The following is a 19,126-nucleotide window of genomic DNA, read 5'->3' as shown; positions in this document are numbered from 1 at the left end:
AGAGTCATGGTGTAACTTTAGAGAAAGAGATAAATCTACAGTTGTACTTATAACTGCTCAGAAGCCACTTCTTTACATCTTTTTTCCTTCTTTTCTATTTTCCTTCCACCTTTATTTCCTTTTCACACTTTTACTTTCTCTTTTATTTCTTCCTTTTCCTTTTTTGCTTCTTATTATAATTTTGTTAATTTTTACTCTTGTTTCTAAAACTTTCAATAAAATCATACTAAAAAAAAAAGGGCAGGAGAGGGATGGGCAGCAAATGTCACACAGGTAGAGTTTTCCACCAGTTTAAGGGCAAGTGGAAAGCGCTTTAGTACAGTGCTTGGAAAAGGCGCTTTGAAATGTTTCTGTCCAACGACCGACTGATTGGTGAAACTGAGTTCAGGGCTAGCAACAGGCTTTTCCTGCCAGTGCTCCATTCTCCCCCGCCCAACCACTATGGGTTTCCTTCCAATATGGAAATCCTGCAAAAACCCCTTGAAACAGAAAGGACAGTTTGCATGTGTGTGTGCGTGCACACATACCTACTTGCACACACAAACTTTTTGGGCCGTGTGCCATAAAGCGGAGCTTAAGGGATGGATTCTCTCCCTCCCAGACAGTTCTTAGCATCGTGCCCATCTGGAAGACACAGCATCCAGGAAATATGAGCCCACTCTGGAGAATTTGGAATGGCTTCACCACACAGTGTGTCAATGCCAAAAGCTGCTCTCTCTGCCCAGAAAGAGTTGTGCAAAGAAGTTGCCAGGTTTTTTGTGACCCAGTCAGAGCTCTCTGCCCTGGACGAGAAGGGCTGAGTGCAAGAATACCTGAGCAGCCGTGGCTAAGAGGAAGGTCCGCCGCCTCCGACTCAGAGCTGCCATCTTGCTGCGGCTGCTTGTAAGGAGCCCCTCCAGGGGAAGTGCTGAGGTTCAGTTAACAGGGATCCCCAGAGACATCAGCAGAGTGTCCAGGGAGGGCTGATGCCACACGCGCAAAAGGGCCTGATCCAACCTGTGCGGGGAGCCACTTTAATGCTGGCAATCAGGGAGGAAGCGGGCCATGGCGGAGGGGGACAGGTACCCAGCAGCAGAATGACAATGCCTATCTGCCCCCCCCCCCGATTTGCTAATGAACAGCCATGAATATGAATGAGGGGTGATTTTTACGGCTGAGGAAAGGGCAGCCAGCAAACCATAAAGCTGACTTTAAGCTTGCTATTATTGAAGCTCTTTTATTAGCAATGGCTCCTGCATGAGGAGGAGGACCCAGCCTCTGCTGAGAGTCTGGAGACCCCGCGTCTCCCCCTCTCCTCCTGCCAGAGGTGGATAAAATGCCTGCCTGCCCGCCCTTTGGTTCAGGGGCACCAGCAGGCTGTGGAGAGGGCCTGGCACAAGGGCTGAGGGGGCTGGGCTTGCACAGGGTCCACCGCCCTCAAAATGAAGAGCCAGCACCCACCACCGCTGGCTCCCAGCCCGGCCTCTCGGATGGTCTGCCAGCACTGTCCCATCAGCCATGGGGTCGGGAATCCTGGGGCCTACAAGGGACAGGGAGGGGGGGTCATGCTATCAGCAGGTTGCCTGGTGAAATTGGCAGGAAACTGACCCACCGATGGTCCTAACTGGACAGAGACCTTGCAGCTGGCAGGGGTGGAAGGAAGAGGCAGCCCTGGACACTGGGGTGGGGGGTGGGGGGCTACAGTTCCCTGCTTGTGGGAATGTTTTGCTCTCCCCCCTCCCCCGTTGCACAAACACACACACACAGACACACAGGCAGCAAGGGCTTCAAAACAGCATTAGCTGATCTTTATCACACGCACATGCACCTACATGTCTTCTACCCGTGTGCATTCTCCCCAACAACGTACTGCCCGTTTACTCCAAATCAAGTCTGTGCACTTACTTAGAGCATCAGTTGGCATGGGAAGTCTGAGTTACCCATAAGAGAGGCATAACTTTTGAAGTATTATGTGTCCATCATTCTGGATGGCCACACACAAACATCTCTCTCCTGATGGGGGAGGGGGGCAGGGACCAATACGCCCTCATCTTTTCTTTTCCTTGAGAAAACCAACTGCCGAATTGCCCATGTGGGGGAGCTTCCCTGGCTGGTGGGTGGAGCTGTTTAAAACGATGGTCCAAAGGATCCCACTCCTGGGACACGGCCCTCTGACTCAGCCGGCCTGTGCTGGCCACCTGGGACGCCCCACGGTTCTGGGCAGGCACTCTGGGGGCCCCTCCTGAAAGTGCTGAGCCTTGGACCTTCTCTGCCCAAAGTACGCCTTCTGCCTGCTGACCAAGGAGCCCTGGGCAAGGGAGGAATCCAGGAATGCCCCAACTTGCGCAGGCTCTGCAGCTGCCTTTCTGCTAAGGTGAGGGATGCAGAGCGTGTTAACAGATATTAACCTCCAAATGAAAATGACTCAAATCGGATTCCACCTTCAGAATCAGGCCCCACTCCTTTCTCAGCCCGACTTGTCCACTCAGCAGAGTGTCCTGCAAAGTCTTTTCAAATTGAAATGGTGATTGGCTGGCCGAGGTTAATAGGAGTGTTGGAAAATAAATAGGTTATTGATTGATAATAACAATACGCTGACTGCAGCCTTACCTTCCTGGCCTTCTCTGACCCGATATTACAGAAAATCCAGTTAGCATCTCATTATGACCAGCTGGCTTGGGGGGAGGGGGGATTAATGAGCAGATGATGAGGATGAGGATGAGGATGAGGATGAGGATGAGGAAGAGGAGGACGGGCACAGGCTGGGGGTTTGGGGCTGGGCTCACCCCTGGTTGTGGTGCGTGAACTGCAGCTCAGGCAAAGCCTCTCTAATTTGGCCAGAGGATGAGCTTGGGGAGAGTGCCCCCTTGGGTGCTGCATCGGCATTTATTCGTGGCCCCAGCAGCCCTGCAGCCCGGAGGACGCGGGTCCTCAGCTGGGCCAGGCGAGGGCGAGCGGTTTCCTGGCTGAAGTCGCCACCTGCTGCCTGAAGGGCCTGGCAGCAGCTCTTTCTTCCCAGCGCTGGCCCCCTCCTTCCTCGGCGCTTTGAGAAAGGGAACCCCCAGCGGGTGGAGCCAGAGCACTCCCGAAGTAAAGGGGATGCTTCACCGGAGCCCCGAGACCTACGAGCGCCCGCCGGGCTGCCGTTCATTCGACACCCCCGAGGTTCAGCCGGGGAAGCGCCTCGCCGGGCCACTGAAGCCCGGCCCGGACTAGCTGGGACGGCTCGGCTTCCCGGACTAGCTGGGACGGCTCGGCTTCCCGGACTAGCTGGGACGGCTCGGCCTGGGGTGCACGGAGGGTTCGGGGTGTTACGGGATCATTCAGGGGTTGACGAAAAGTGGCTGTTGAACGCCGGCCGTCTTGGCTGCTCCTCGCGGAGAGGAAGGGAAGAGGAGGCGGCTGGGTTGGTCGAGGAAAGGGAGAACGCCCCCCCCAAGCCCCACCGCCTTGCTTCCAGTGCCCCCAACTCTTCGCTCAGGACTGGGGAGAGGGGAGGACTGAGACGCGGCACAGACTGCAGCTGCTCGCGCTAGGGAGGTCCGGGGCCTGGGTGGCCCTCTGAGAGGAACTCGGGTGCCGCGGCGGGGGTCGCTGTCCTGACACGCTCGCGGCTTCCAGCGAGGAGCGGAGCTTGGACTTCAACTCCCAGGATGCTTTGGCGGCCGCGTGCGCGCTGGGAGGGATGGGAAATGAAGTCCCGGTTTAACTCTCCAAGACACACACCCGCCCCCCGCCCCCGGCCGCTCTCAAAACAGCGCAGCGCGGTGGGACGAACGGGTCCTCCGAGCGTCGAAAGTGGCGTGCCGATAGCCGCGCCGACCCCACCGATTTGCGCCCTGGCGGCGTGCGCGTTTGCGCTCCAGCTTTCTCGGCAGCCCAAGTATTAAGCTCCCGGGGCATTCTGGGAGATGTAGTTCCTTAGCAAGGGGCTTGCCACTTGCCTCTGAAAACTACATTTCCCAGAATCGACTAGCGGCGTTCCGCGGGGGTGCGTGAGTGGGGACGCTCTGTTTGCGGTTTCAGCCTGGGAATTGGGGGCCCGATTCTGGGAGGGAGTCTCCCGGTGGGGAGGCCTTATCACCTGCGGGCAGGGCACGTTCTGGGAGGGGCCGCACAACCTTTCGGCGGCCACGCGGTGGAGCTGCAGCCCCGCTGCATTTGCTGCCTGCGCTCCTTGCCTAAGCCGGCGTCTTCCCGGGCAGGGCATGGACCAGCTCCCATCGTTCTCGGCCCTCCTGCCCAAAGGCGTCTCTCCCCCGCGCCAGGGCTCGGGAGCCGGACAGAAGCCCGGCCGGCGGGTGCGGACAGGTGGAGGCGAATGCCCGTCTGGCCGCTGTTTCCGCCGTGCCGAACGGAGCAATGCGGGGCGAGGCTCGTCTCTGCTGGAGGAAGGTCGGAGACCCCAGCCCCGCCGCGGAAAGCAAGCCGGCTGCTCCGGGAAGGGTGCTCGGGACGTCCCTGAAGCCTGGGCGCTCACTAGGTGGCGCCAGCTGGCTCAGCCCTCCGCCAGCAAGTGGCTCGCCCGCAAGGCCTAGCAGAGCCCCTTCCCTGGCAGGGCAGCGATCAGCTCGCCGTGGCTGTCCTCCTCCGCCCCTGCATGAGAGGGACGCACCCGCCGAGGGGCAGCCCTGAGCGGGACAGCCCGAAGGCGGGGAAGGGCAGGTGCCTTGGGCGCCCCCGAGGGCCGAGGCGTCGCGGAGCGCAGCGCAGCGCCACTCTGTCGGGGGCCGGGAGGGGTCTCGAGGGGGCCGAAAGCTGTGGCGCGGCCCCTGCGCCTTCCTCCTTTGGGGTCTTGTTGGTTCACCATTCGCCTTTAACTTTTTCGGGTGCCAGGAGACCTCCTTTTCTTTGAGATGGGGTGCTTCGGCCACCCGCTTCTTGACATAGTGGCTACAGCGAAAGTTGGCCTGCCCTCTCCCTTTTTCCCCTCCAAGGAAGTCAGTGTGCCAAACACATCAGGCAGCGCAGCTAGAAATGCCGGGCTCCCCCTTCCCCGGCAGTCCGCGCTGCGCTGCTCCCATCCTCCCGCGCAGCTTTGCTAAGTCTCCCCTGCCGGGGAAGGGGTTTGAGGGAGCTGACCCCGCCTTCCTCCCGGCAGGCCCGGGGCCCAGAGAAAGATGCCCCTCCCTGGCCGGCCGGGCTTCTAAAACTGGTGATGCCCCCTCCCTCCAGAGAGGGAGACGCGGATCCCCTCCGCCCCGCTCACCCCTCTGGCCTTTAAACGGGTTTCCCTGCCGGGCTGCCCTTATCCCTGCTTGGTTTACGTTGCCGTGAAGAAGCTGGCGGGATCATCGCGCCGGGGCGGCCCAAGAGCCTCCCGGAGGCTAGGCGGGAGGCTGCTGGCCAGCGCCGCTGAGAGCTGCTGCGGGGCAAGGCTTTCCAAACCGGCGTGCCAGCACCGCGCCGCCCGCGCCTTGCCTGGGATCGGCACTGCCGCTCCTCAGAGGGCCGCCGCGGGGCGGGGCGGGGGGCGCCTTCCTCCTCCTCCTCCTCCTCCTCCGTGCGCGTGACGTCTCTCGGCGCCGGCCGGGAGCGGGAGGAGCGAAGCCGCCCTGGAGCTGCCTGCGCTCTCCGTGGCCGAACGGGACTCCGCCGCGGCGCGGTTCGAGCGGTGAGTACCCCCCCCGCTTCGCAACTGCCCCCGCGCCCCCCCGCTCGGAGTCCGCAGACCGGGCGCTGCCTTCCGCCGGCGCGCTCCCTCCCCCGCGGCAGGCGACGGGCCCCCACGCCTTGGGCTGCCGTCGCCCTGCCAGCCTGGCGCCCTCCGGGAGCCCCCTCCTCCACGTGCAAAGGGGAACGGGGGAGACCCCTGGCTCCGACGAAAGCCTTTCTCCTGGCAGCGTGACCGACCCGCGCTGGTTGCCAGGCAGCTCCCGGCCCTTTCGCCGCTGGGCTTCGGATGCCACCGACAGGGCTGGCTTCCCACGCCGCGCGGAGCCTGCATCCTGAGCCCTCCCGAAGGGCCGGTTGGGCAGACCCTGCGTGAACCCGCCTGCAGCTCCTCTGTACTTTCCAGCCCGATTCCCCCCAGTCTTTGTTTCCTCTTCCCCCAAGAAAGGAGAGCTGCCGGCATTGGAAGCCCTGTCTGGAATGAGCCCCAGGTCCAGGGGTCCAGTACTCCTGACCCTGGAGGCTTCCCACGGTTAGCCTGTGATGGAACCTCCCTCCGGCAGGAAGAATACCCTCCCCCACATCCATTAGGATGCCGTTTGCTTAAAAGGAGAGGATGGAGAGCAGGAATTGTTTTTGGAGTCAGAATGTTGCTGCCCTTCCCCTCAAAACTCCATTCTGGATCCCCCACCACAGCTGGCCTTGGCCCACTCAGGGCGGTGGGGGTGGGCTGGGCATCCCTGCTCTTCTTCTCGGATGCCACCCCTGGTCAGGATAGCAAATCTCAGGAGCTGATTTGCCTTGGGGGCAAGAGGAGGGCTCTCTGGGTTCTCCCCCAGCCTCTTGGCCTCTACCCTCACCTCTGCCAACTCACCCACCCAGTGCTGTTTCCAGTCTTTTTTTTTTTTGCACTTTGCTGAAAAGCCCCACTTGCGTCAACTGGGCATGCACATCACGACATCGGACGGCCTCCCACTTCCACAGCCACCTCCTCTCTTTCCTCTGTGTGCACTTGTGTTTGTGTGCGTAAGCTGCTTTGAACAACCTGCATAATACCCACGTGGTAAATGGTTGATCGCTACAACGCTCCGCTGAAGACAGAAGTAAAATTGATGTGCAACCTTGAAGGAAAAATATTGTGTTTGGTGCCTAGAGATATCTTTGTCGTTTATAACAGGTCAAAAGGTTATTTGAATTCGTCCTATCATCAACAGACCTGATTTGCTTTTTTTTTTTTATGGAAAAGAAACAGTGCTTCTAGTCCTCATGGATCGTTAGTTCTGTGAGTAGCTCTGGCTGGCAGGTGGTGCAAAGACTGGGTTGCTGGCTGGGAGGAAGAGAGGTGATTCGTGAAGTGCTGAGAAGCTGAATGGCATCCTGCCCTCCGGAACAGGCAGGCAACACCACCCACCTCTCCAGAGCCCGAGGGGCATCCCCCCCTGCCCCAATTGTGCTGCATGGATGTTCTTTGGTTCTGTGGCAGCGTGGCAGGGCCAAACGGCCTCTAAAGACCCCCACTGGCTTGTCTGGCGGGTTGCGTCTGGAGGAGCAGCTCCTCAGGGCCTTCAGCAGGGAGCCATCCGCTTCCCTGACCCTCTGGACAGCGTTCATTGTGTGGCCGCCATTTTTCATTGCCATTTTACGGGGAGAAGCTGAGGCAAACCCAACGCTCACCCAAGCCTTGCATTTGATCCTTGCTAGAGATGGGTTTGGGCCCAAGTCTCCAAGGGGGCTTGAGCTTTTAAGAGCAGGTGGGATCCTGGTGCTCGCCCCGGCCTGGCGCCGGTGGAGAGTTGGCGGGGGTGCTAAGTATCAATGCAGAAGGGCTCCCCAGGCTGACAGTTCCTAAGAGAAGCTGAGCCACCCTGGGAGGCCATTTGCAGGAGAGGTGCTCTGCTTTGGAAAAGCTGAGTCAAACTGAAGACCGAAGCCCACGAATGTGGTTTTGCAAGTGGCACAGGAAGCTAATTTTATCTCCTTCCTCAGCTGCTCCAGACATGCAGCTCTTGACTTCCTGTTGCAGGCAGAGGGAGAGACGAACTCATTCTCAAGACAGCCTCTCTTCACCTCTCCTCCTCTGTCTGGAGGCCTTCTGCTGAGATTCTAATTACCTTTCCATTTTTCGGCTGCTCTGTTTGCATCTGTGCAAAAGGAAAAAGCCAAGCATGGAGGGCAGTGCTCCCGTGCAGAGCAGAATCTATTTGAGCTTTCGTTTCCTCCCTCTGTACTAGAAACTCTCCATTTAAGTAGCAGGCCTTCAGCTGAGTGGACACCCCTTCTAGGTCTCCATTTAAGCATGTGTGTGTGGTGTGGGGGGGAGCTCTCACTGCTGAATAAATGCTGCTGAACTTGGGATCTCTTGAACTTGGTAGTGAGGCTGCTGAACTTGGGATCTACTGGGGCAGGAGGACAGGAGCTGAGGGTCTCCCTCCTGGCTGGGATGGGCAGGAGGGTCTGCCTACATTTCAAACTCTTTCTCCCTGACCTGCCCTGAGTCTTTTCCATCCAGAGGCTCCTTCCCAGTGCTTAAGGAGCAAACTGCTTTGGATTTCAGAGAGGGGTTCAGCCCAGGGCCAGCAGGCAGCCTGTGGGGTCCTCTTGGGGGCGTCTGGCAATGCCAACAGCAAGCTCTGTCCAGCAGGTTCCTTTTGGCATCAGGTGGTTCTCTGGCTCTCTGTAAGTGAAACCACTTCCTATTCCAGTGACCTGTGGTATCTGTGGCGTTTGAAGACACCTCGTGTGCATGTTTTTGGGGCATGTTTTGGCAAAGATGGAGGTTTCTTTGCTAACCTTTGCTTACCTTTGTGGTGAGCAGTTGCACCAAGGCAAACTTCCCCCTCACCAAGGAAGAGGGAGTTTTGGAAAGCCACTGTCACCCCTGGGGGGCCCAACATCCCTGTTCTTCCATTGGTGCTTAAATGGTGCCGCATCAGCAGGCAACTCCTGAGCTGTCATTTGGCATGGAAGAGAGCCTGGTTGCAGCTGGGCAGAAGGCAAGAGCCACCAGGAAATCCCCCTCATCTTTTCCCTTCCAAGACACCTGAGAAATATTGCAGCCGGACTTTAGAAATACAGGCATGGCTACTTTCGGTCTCCTGAGTTCCAATTGGTCTCCAGTCCTTGCCTTTGGAAATGGCTGCAGCAGAGATGACCTGTTGATCTGGCTTCACCTTGGAGACCTTCTTCGTTCATCAGGCCATGGTTGGGTCCCCATAGCCACTGGCCACATTTCCTTTCAGCTGTGACCTTGCGACATGGCCTTTGCTTCATCCCCAGTCCCTCAGGCTTAAGTGCTGGGGTCAAGGTTGGAGTTCGCCTTTCTTCTGCCCTGTAAAGTCTGTTTGGCTTTGCTGCCCAGTCTTTTGGGGAAAGGCAGCATTGCCATGACTGGGGAAAGGGGCAGGAGAAGGACCAGCAGTGGGGGCAGCACTTGGTGCCGGTGGGAGGTAAGAATTAGTCCGCCACAAAAGTGGAGCCTTCTAGCAGCAGCTGCTCCCAAACCTTAGAGCCCCCTGTGTTGAGGCATTTATCCAGTGTCCCAGGACTCCTATTTGCAGCCCTTCCAGTTTTCTGGGCTGATGGGAAGAGGAACTGACTTGGTCTGCCAGCATCCTACTCCTGAGACCATTTCACGGTTCTTCCCTCCCTTCTTCCATATAATTTCTCCTGCAACAGGAGTCCTGTTCTTACTGCTGTATCACGATTTCCAGAATGTCTTGGCCCATATGCAAATCTGGAAATGCCCTTTTCAAGAGTCCCAAGAGCTCCCCAAGGCATGCAGGAACCTTCTGCCGCATCTGTCTGCCAAAGCAGCACCCCGCTGGGCTCTTTTGCCAGCATGGATGGCCGAGTGATCACAGGCCCTGAATCCTGGGGGTGCAGCTGGCTGCATGGCTCACAGTCCCTTAGCAACCAGCCCGATGGTTCTAGAATACTGGTCAATTTCCGGCCAGTTGCAAATCCATGGGGGCACCTCCTTTTGCTCAAACCCGAGGATGGGGGCATCCTGGTTCCTGAGGTACCGGTTGTGGAGATGAGCTCAGCTGCCATGACACCCACCATGGTGGGAGAACAGTCCTGAGCCTTCTCCTGCAGTAGCCTAATGAAAGCAGCCCGCCTGCCCGCAAGATGGCCGAAGCTGGTAGGATGATCCGGCTACCTCCTGGCTTCTCCTGTCAAAGGCATTGGGTGACCAGGACTCAATGACGGCCCCATCCTGGTAGGAGGCAGTTTCAAAAGCACCCCAGTATCTTTCTGGAGAGACTCAGCACATCTCCTCGAGCTTTGGTCAAGAAACCACAGGGCCTTTCCCCAGAGCACCTTTGTGCTGCCGTGGTGGTAGGAGAGTGCTTGGCACATGAACAGCCTACTGGCTTTTCATTTTCTGGGCAGAAGTCCTGCCCAGCCACAGTAGAAGGTGCTTGCTCTGCAGGGCCCTCGGGAAATTGGTGCCGCACTTCGGGGGTACCATCCAGGGGCTCAGGGTGCCTGACCCCGATCCTTCTCACTTGGCTTTGGCTGTCTTCCCTGGACAGCCTTTATGGAGGTGTGCGCTGTACTCTGGGGGCTTTTCCACTTGAGAGCTTGGCCCAGGGAGCTGGGCTCAGCTTTGGCCTCCGAACACAAGCCAGCCTTTCAGCCAGTTGGACTGAGAGAAACTGCAGCAAGTGAACAGTCTGAGGAGCCAGATGCCCAAGGTGTGCCAGTTGTTCACTGTTAGACCAATAAACACATCTCTGCCCACCCTTTTACTTTTTAAGTATATTGCAAAGCGATGTTAACATTTTGAGTGTTACGTGTAACCGAGAAGCCACTGTTCTTCTGACTGCAGCATGGTTTTCCCGCCGCTTAGCAAACCTAAAACCCCCCTTTCCCACTTCAAAAGATGCCCCATGATGGTGCAGCCAGCACTTTTGGGCTCTTCTGAAGATGCAGCCAAACAGAAGAGAGGAAGTCCCTTGGATTTTGCAGAACAGAAGCTTCCTGTTTATATAATGCAGCTAATTACTCAGAAGCCTTCTTTTGTAGGAACAACCTTCTTGATTGTGCAACCTTTTATCTAGGCCACCCTGTGTGTGTGTGCATTGTGTGTATGTACCTGGCCTTGATCAGAGGGGAGGTGTCTCTGTGGGGCTCCCCGAGCTGCGTGGCTTGGTGGAGCATGGCTGTCTGTTGTCGTGGCAACAGGCTCAGTCTTTGTCCCTGAAACAGGCCGCAGAGATGCTCTTCCAGCACTATCTGGAATGCCGCTTTAAGCTGAGCTGATCGCGGGGGGGCGGGGGGGCAGCCACCAGCAGCAGGTGGGGCTTCTGCACAGATAGGAAGCTCTCCTGGGCCATCGCGAGAGCTGGGACAGGTTCAAGCTGGGAGCTGCTCTACAAGATGCTCCCCACCTGCCAAGCATCAGACTGACTCTGTGCGTTTCCTCCCCCAGAGCTGGACTCTCCCGATTTCAGGGCTTGCTGTTGGGCTGAGAGGGAGCAACGAGTGAGCAGGGAAATGAACTCTGCCAGTCAAGGTGAGCCCCTCGTCCCCGTAATCCATTCTCCCAACGTCTGTTGGCAGCGGCTGGATGAATATTTGATGCCCTGCCTTGTACTTCCACTCCCCCTGCCCCGCCCCGTATTTTGGGCCATTAATATTTGATTGCGATCAAAAGCTGCAAGGAGCTCATAAAAGCCTGGCGGCTTATTGGCATGAAAGCCCAGCAGGAACGGAAGGGGAGCGGGTGGGGGATTAGGAAAATTGGGCAGGGGGTTCTCCTGGGATTGGAGACAGCTGTTTAGCAAAAAGGTAAATGCTGCTTTTTTGGCGCTCCCCACCAGCCTCTTTCTCACCCACCCCGAAGGTCGTTACTGTGTTGGCCTGAGAAGGCTAGCCCAAAATTCCTTAAGCCCCAGGCTAGCATCTTGGACTTCCCCCTCCCCAGTAATTTGAGCACCTCCAGATTCCAGCAAGAGAGCCCCTCTTGAGGAAGCCACTGTAGCTGTGCTAAACAGCAGCACAGGGGCTGTGGAGCAAGACCGTTGAGGTGCCCCTCGCCCTCCTGTCTACCTGTGTGGAAGCAGCGGGCGGTGCCTCCATCCACAGGGTGGGCACTTCCCTGGGTCGGACTCTGTCTGCCAAGATCAGAAGCCGACGATGAAAGATCCCCCTGTGGGCAAAGGGCTGAGCGATCTTCCACTGTGCCTGGAAGTGATGGGTCATTATTGTCTTCACAGGGCCTGGCCTTCGGGTGTCCAGATGTTGAAGGTGGCGCGATCACTGGTCCCATGCGGAGGGGGCGAGGATGCGGCTGACCGTGAGACGAGTGCTGATGGTGGTGGGCTTCGCCGTTGCCCTGATGGTTTCTGTCCACCTGGGCCAGCAGATGCTGCAGTGCCAGCAGATCCTGGGGCAGGGCCTCGGCCAGGGCCTGATGCGTCCCGAAAGCGAGGAGCTGGTGATGCTCGACTCCAACCGGGTTGAATATCGCTACAGCAAGGAGATGCCGCTGATCTTCATCGGTGGCGTCCCTCGGAGTGGGACCACCCTGATGCGAGCCATGCTGGACGCACATCCAGAGGTGCGCTGCGGGGAGGAGACGCGCATCATCCCACGGGTGCTAGCCATGCGCCAAGCCTGGTCCAGGTCCGGGCGGGAGAAGATGCGCCTGGACGAAGCCGGGGTGACGGACCAGGTCTTGGACGCGGCCATGCAGGCTTTCATCCTGGAGGTGATCGCCAAGCACGGGGAGCCGGCCCGGTACCTCTGCAACAAGGACCCGTTCACCCTCAAGTCCTCCATTTACCTTTCCCACCTCTTCCCCAACTCCAAGTTCCTCCTGATGGTTCGTGACGGACGGGCCTCCGTCCACTCCATGATCACCAGGAAGGTCACCATCGCTGGCTTTGACCTCCGGAGCTATCGGGATTGCTTGACTAAGTGGAACAAAGCAATCGAGGTGATGTACTCCCAGTGCCTGGCGATTGGGCGGCTGCGGTGCCTCCCCGTCTACTACGAGCAGCTGGTTCTGCACCCCCAGAAATCCATGCAGGCCATCATGGACTTCCTGAACATTGCCTGGAGCGACGCCGTCCTGCACCACGAGGAGCTGATCGGGAAGCCAGGCGGGGTCTCCCTCTCCAAGTGAGTGGCCGGTCCGGGCTCACCTCATGGCCCATCTGAAGAGGGGGTCAGCTCTGGCTGGGAGGCCAGAATTTCCTTGGAAGGCCCAGGGGTGCACAGCCAGGGCAGGGCCCCCAAAGCCTCCAGGCCAGATGGGACACAGTTCTGCAGTCCAGCCTCCCAAGTTCTTTCAGACTTAGCTTGCAAGCCATCAAGTTGGCCTTGATCCAGCAGGACAGGCAAAGTTGTTTTAAAAGCGGGGTGAGGAGCTTTTACACACACATTAGCAGCTTCCCCTTTTCTCATCTTCTCTACTTCCTCCCCATCATTTTGACAGCCTGATTACTCCATTCCTGTTCTTCTTAGGGGTGGCAGCATATGAAGTTACTGCACTGATTTCTTTCCTTTTATAACACAACAGCAGGATCCTGTTTTAAATCCAGTTTGGGCATTCCAGACAAGTTTTGGCTGGCTTGGTAGCAACTGCACTTTTCAGATGGTGGTGGTGCTGATGATATGGAACTCTGGTGTTCCCAGCCACAGCAACCATGACCCCCACCTGGCATTTGTTCCTCTTGTCTTGGAAAACCGCCTGTGTTGACATGGAGCCATCGGCCCGTCAGCCCTTTGGTCTATAAACAGGCTCCTTCCGGTTGCTCAGACTCGCCACAGTGAGGAGAAAAAAGCAGGGTCTCTGGACAAACTAGGGTCTTTGGGGAGGCTGCAGCTGAGAAGGAAAGCCAAGGAAACCCCCCACCCCCCATGCCTATTGTCTTTCTGCGTCTTGGTCTCTGCAGGATCGAGCGATCCACAGACCAGGTGATCAAGCCTGTGAACATGGAGGCATTGATGAAGTGGCTGGGACACATTCCAGCAGACGTGGTGCAGGACATGGCCCACATTGCCCCCATGCTGGCCAGGCTGGGCTACGACCCCGACGCAAACCCCCCCAACTACGGCAGCCCGGACCCCATGGTGATCAACAACACCCACCGGGTGAGTGCTGCAGCTGCCACTGGCCTGGGTCTCTCTCTCAGGTCAGGTTCTTGTGGGCTGGTTGGCATCTTCTTCCCATCTGCCTAGCAAAGGGGCTTTCCACATGCAAACTGGATTTTCATAACCCCCCAGCCCTCCTTGCTCAGAGCAAGAGAAACAGGCTTTGTTCTTAGAAAAGGTGGCCAGGCAAGCCCACCTTTTTGGCAGTGAGATGCTGACCACCTCGCAGAGCCAAGGGGCTGAAGGGCACATCCCTGGCTGACTCTGTGCTCCCCTTTGCCAGGTCCTGAATGGGGACTTTAAAACACCTGCCAACCTGAAGGGGCACCTCCAGGTAAGTTTCTTTGCCTCTGTCCATGCCTTTCTCTTCCCTCCACTTCTCCCAGGCTGCAGAAATGTTCCTAATTTCTGTAAGGCACAATTCCTTGGGGCCTACCAGCCTGCCCCTGCCCCCAATAGTCTTTTATTTCTGGTGCTGGATAGTTTTCAAGGGCAGGGGCAAGAAGGATGCTGAAACAGGAATGTTCCCACCTTTGAATTGCTGCCCCATGGAGAGGGTCCTGTTAGGCAGTGCCATCTTCTCTTGGTGGTGGCTTTTCCCTGTCATTCTTTTTGGACTGTTGCCAGGGCACCTCCTCAGATGCATAACTGCCTCTATTTAAATCAGTTTGGGACTTTTCTGATTGAGATATCGTTCCTGCAGTCAGGAATAGTTAATCTAATAGTATGTGTTCCTTAAATTTTAAAATATTTCAACTAACTTAGTTCCTATCTGAACCTAAGAAAGGAGAGATAGAAACAGACCCCCAACCAAACTTAACTGTCCAGCTCAGAAGCTGCTGACCCTTCCTCTGTGTTTGACTTTTGCAGGGGACTCTGAATACTACTGCTTTTCACTGACTAGCGATTTCCAGGTAGGTCTTGGCGTGCCCCAGCAGTCCTTGTCTCCCACCCAGGTGGGGTTCCACAGAAGCCACCCCAATGCTGGGAGAGCGGGCTCTCCAGTGGGAGAGTCATCCTCTCTGCCCTGAATTCACACCAGAGGAGGAACCCCATGGTTTGCCTCCCTTAAATGCGATGTCGATGTCATGATTAGTAATTCTGCTTTCTTCCTGTCGGTCTCCTTTAGGTGCAAATTGCTTCCCATTGTTCTGAAGAGAAGAAAATTTGCAAACAGAGACAGTGGAAGTCTGTTATCCAAGCATATTGCTTGCTACTGATATTGCCAAATCAAGTGCTGTCTGTGAAACACTTTTCATTTTGCCATTCATTTGTCAAGTTTGGACTTTCCAATTCCTGGGAAAAAGAAGTCACATACCAAGTTTGGATACTGCTCTGCAGTGATATATGTGAACATAAAAAAGGAACCATAAAGTATACTGGAGATTTTATACTCGTCTGCAGAAGAGGTTTTTAAGGCTCTGTGTAAAACCATCTTGTAATTTTTGTTCTCTAATTTGCAGACCTCAGCTAGCTCTGTTCCTATAACCTCCTTAGAGCGCTTTTGGTCTTACTGGCACTTGTCTCCTTTAATTCTCTCTTCTCAGTAATTTACGAAATTAAAGAGATTTATTTATTAATTCTGAAACATGTATGTGGTTGTCTCCTTCAGCTTCTGTTCTTGTGACTGAGTTAAAAAAGGTTTTTAAAATACCGATGACTATTTGTTAGTCCCTAGAATGGGAATGTTCCTGTGGTTTTCGTGGCATATTTCTTTCCACAGTTGTAGAACAGGAGATCTGGTAATCTCTCAGCCTCCCAAAGGGGGTGGGATAGCAGAGCCCCAAACCCCAGCCAGAAAATTGTGCCTTGCTCAGTCATGCTTAAAACAGGTCACTCTAACAATCATGCGTGTAACTGATGAAGCTGTAGTCAGCAGTGACCTTCTTGGGCCCCCAAGTGACCCCAGATGGGCAGCTCAGGGTTGGCCTGGCGGATGGCCACCCAGCTCAAGCAGGGACAATTCTGCAATGCAAAGCCGCAGCTGGCTTTTTTAGGTGCTGTCATATCAGCTTGTGGGTGTCCAGCTTAGGAGAAAGGGAGCAGCGTCTCTTTGAAATGCAAGGTCAGCTGTTGCCCTGCAAGGCCTGTGGTTGTTACAGCTAGAATGTATTTTGGCGGCTGATTTGTGTAGGAATTGTCTTCTCCAAGCACAGAAAAACACATAGAAAACTAGATGACCAGCACCATTCCAAACGAGTCAGATCAAGGGTGAGCTGGGATGGGGATCTGGCAATCGCAAGACTCATCCACAGATCAGCTGCAAGCTCATGGTTCTTTCCCCCCATCCCTAAATTTCTCTTTTCTGGTGGGTTCTTCTGAGCCACTGGAGAGAAATGAACTCAGTTGAGGCAAGTACCTCGTCACCGTAATAGATTCTCCTGACTTCTGTTGGCAGTGGCTGGATGAATATTGGATGGCCCTGCCTTGCACTTCCACCCGCACCCCATGTTTTGGACCATTAATATTTGATGGTGTTCAAAAGCTGCAAGGAGCTTGTAAAAGCCTGGTGGCTTCTGGTGTGAAAGCCCAGCAGAAAGGGGGGGGGGGCAGGGAAGATAGAAGTTTAGGAAAAATTGGGCAGGGGGTTCTCCTGGGACTGGAGGCAGCCATTTAGCAAAAAGGTAAATGCTGCTTTTTTGGCATTCTCCAGCAGCCTCTTTCTCAAACAAATCCTCGGTTCTGGAGGACCCCATGGGCCATTTCCCCAGCCTCCCCACACACACACACACTGGCGCTCTCGCTTAGCTTTCCTCCTTTATTCACCTCCAGCACTTTCAGGGCTAATTGTGGTTTTTCCTTACTGTATTCTGCTTTCTTGCTAAGGTCAAGTTCACAACTCCAATGTTATTTTTTTTTAACAGTATCTGTTCTGCAGCCATAGAAGTTGCCCTGGCAACATTTAGACAATTACCTTTTCTAAAAAAAATACACACATTTGGATTTTCATCTTAACATTTTATAACTTTATAATGAGAGAGAGAGAGAGAGGCCGGGGGTTACATATTTAACACAGGTCTGTGGTTTCCACAGACTCAGATTCCTACTCTGCTTCTCCCTGACCACCCCACTGATTTCCAGGTATTTGATGGCGCCAGCCTCTATCGCCAACTCCCAGCCTGTTTTTGGCTCAGCAACCACAATCACCAAATGGGTCTCCCAGTCAGCTCCAGGAGGCTTCCTGAGTCTCCAAATAACGCCAGCACGGTTTTGCAAACTGCTTCCAAAACATGGCTTCACCAAGCAACCCCCTTCGGGTCGGCTGTAACAAAATTGTCAGTGGCGAAAAGTTGTGAAGCGTAACCAAGATGCCCGGCAGGACCAAGCCAAAGTCTAGCCTTTGTGCAGGATCGTAGGTGGCTGCTATCTTCTGCTCATCCTGTCTGGAAGCCTTTAACCTTGGCCAGAAGGGGAAAGGAAGCAAACTCCAGATGCAGCTGAGCCTTCGGAAGGCCTGATCCAGGCAATCTCAGCTCAGGGTCCTCTCCCCCACTTTTAGAGGCTGGGGGCCCCTATTTCCCAAGAGAAGCAGCTCTGCAAGCAGATTGCCAGGTCAAAAGCTTTTGGTAAACTTGTTATCCCCTTCTTTTTTTCCATTTGGAGGTTTTCCTCTCCCCAGAATTATACCTGGATATTTCAGGACTTTCAGACAGGAGGCGTCTACCCCAGGGAATCCCAAAATCTCAAGCAACACAATGCAGTTTTGGGGGGGAGGGGGTCTTCTGAAGGAACGCAAGTAGGTCTGGAAAGAAAAGGACCAAGAGAAGCAGACAATTGTGAGCAGAAGACATTGTCTGGGCCCCTTGCAGAATGCCAGAAGTTTATTTTTGTATGTATTTTATTTATTTAAATGTATTGGCCGCCCAACTCCATAAAGTATCAATCATTTTCCGTTCCTTATATACAAAGTTTGTTTGCAAGAGGGCCCCAGGTCTTGTTTCCAGATCTGCAGCCTTAAAGGTTATTCTGCGATGTGCTATTTTGAGCAAAAGGCATCCTTCCTTCGCTCAAAGGGTCAGGCGGCCCAGCGGCGCCGCATCCCCCGAAAGGGCCGGGCGGCGTCCCCGAGGGCCAGCGGCCCGTCGGCCCAAAGGAAAGCGCAGCGAAGGGGGCCGGGCACAGCCCCCACCGCCTCCCCAGGGCGGGCATTCCCGTCGTCCAGCTGAGCCCCGCGCGAAGCTCTCAGCCCGAGCCAGCCAGCGGGGTCTCCCCGGGGCTCCCCTCCTGCTGCCGCTGCCGCTGCCGCCGCCGCCGCTGCTGCCGCCCCTGCCCGGCTGCCCTCGGCTCTCCTCCGCGGGGCTGCTGCGCCTGCTGGGCTCGGACGCTGCCATGCCCGGAGCGCCAGGGAAGGAAGGCGCGGCCCACGAAGACACGCGGACGACAACGCTGCGACAGCTGCAGCCCCACAGCAGGCGAAAGTCAACCCGGCGCTCTGCACGCGCGCAGGTCCTCGCCGCTCCCGGGCGGTCTTCCCGCGGCTCTCCCCGCCTCCCCGCTCCCCCTCCCCTCGCTCCGCCGCGCCAACGAGACGGGAGGAGAGAGCGGCCGTCTCCCGCGCAGGCGCAGCGGCCGCTCGGCGTCCCGGAAGACGCCGGAGGGCGGAAGCGGGAGCGGACTGGGCCTGAGGCACCCGGCGTGTCTCGTCCGTCGCCGGCGCCATGTCGCTCTCGCACCTCTACGGCCGCGGCGAGGCGGGCGCGGAGGACGACGGCGGCGTGGAGATGGAGAGCTTCGAGGTCAGCGAGTGGGACCTGCAGAACGAGTTCAACCCCAACCGGCAGCGGCACCGGCAGACCAAGGAGGAGGCCATCTACGGCATGTGGGCCGAGCGCGACTCGGACGAGGAGCGGCCCAGCTTCGGCGGGAAGCGGTGCGCGGCGGGGCGGGGGGCGGAGGAGGGGTCGGGGGTCACTCCGCCCACCCGCCCGGTGCAGCGGCGCCTCCGGTGCCCCCCGCCCTAAAAGCCCGTGTGCCCGCCCAGGTCCCGGGACTACTCCGCCCCGGTGAGCTTCATCAGCGCCGGGCTGAAGAAGGGGGCGGCGGCGGCGGCGGCGGCGGCGGACGAGGAGGAGGCCCCCGACGAGGACTCGGAGGAGGAGGAGGGCGGGGCGCGGGTGGAGGAGCCCCCCAAGGAGCTGGTGCCGAAGAAGCTGAAGACGGTGAGTCGCGGCCGAGGAAGGGGCACCCGCCCCGCTCCCTCCCAGCCCAGCTCCGCGCCCCCTGGATGCTCACTCCTGCGGCTCTCCCCTTTTCTTGACAAATGCAGGGAGGCAATTTTAAGCCCAGCCAGAAGGGCTTCGTCGGCGGGACCAAGTCCTTCGCAGATTTCGGCAGCTGGGAGAGACACACCAAGGGCATAGGGCAGAAGCTCCTTCAGAAAATGGGCTACGTGCCGGGCAGAGGCCTGGGGAAGAACGCCCAAGGTAGGGCC

The 19,126-nt window shown here is 56.7% G+C and overlaps 2 protein-coding genes across 5 annotated transcripts in view; both read left to right on the top strand.

Annotated features, from left to right (window-relative positions):
• The first annotated feature begins 5,503 nt into the window (after positions 1-5,503).
• On the top strand, positions 5,504-15,283 carry TPST2 (tyrosylprotein sulfotransferase 2). Of its 3 annotated transcripts, XM_063315399.1 has the most exons (6): positions 5,504-5,593; positions 11,027-11,110; positions 11,814-12,720; positions 13,497-13,695; positions 13,979-14,029; positions 14,566-15,283. In XM_063315399.1, the coding sequence occupies exons 3-6, from the start codon at positions 11,882-11,884 to the stop codon at positions 14,593-14,595; spliced, it is 1,119 nt and encodes a 372-aa protein (XP_063171469.1). In that variant the 5' UTR covers positions 5,504-5,593; positions 11,027-11,110; positions 11,814-11,881; the 3' UTR covers positions 14,596-15,283. The 3 variants fall into 3 exon arrangements, with proteins under 3 accessions (XP_063171469.1, XP_063171467.1, XP_063171468.1); XM_063315397.1 differs by having other exon boundaries at positions 13,979-15,283; XM_063315398.1 differs by lacking the exon at positions 5,504-5,593 and adding an exon at positions 7,138-7,204 and having other exon boundaries at positions 13,979-15,283.
• Positions 15,284-18,321: 3,038 nt separating this feature from the next.
• The window catches only part of TFIP11 (tuftelin interacting protein 11), a 148,832-nt gene continuing 148,027 nt past the window's right edge, over positions 18,322-19,126 (top strand). The window contains exons 1-3 of one of the 2 annotated variants that reach the window (XM_063315320.1): positions 18,322-18,565; positions 18,677-18,854; positions 18,962-19,118. In XM_063315320.1, coding sequence (XP_063171390.1) covers positions 18,354-18,565; positions 18,677-18,854; positions 18,962-19,118 — 547 coding nt within the window. In that variant the 5' untranslated portion in view covers positions 18,322-18,353. The remainder of the gene's footprint in view (positions 18,566-18,676; positions 18,855-18,961; positions 19,119-19,126) is intronic. The other variant, XM_063315319.1, reaches the window with a different exon arrangement.

Source organism: Candoia aspera, chromosome 15 (genome assembly GCF_035149785.1).
Source record: "Candoia aspera isolate rCanAsp1 chromosome 15, rCanAsp1.hap2, whole genome shotgun sequence".
NCBI lineage: Eukaryota > Metazoa > Chordata > Lepidosauria > Squamata > Boidae > Candoia > Candoia aspera.
This window is presented reverse-complemented; position numbering and strand designations above follow the sequence as displayed.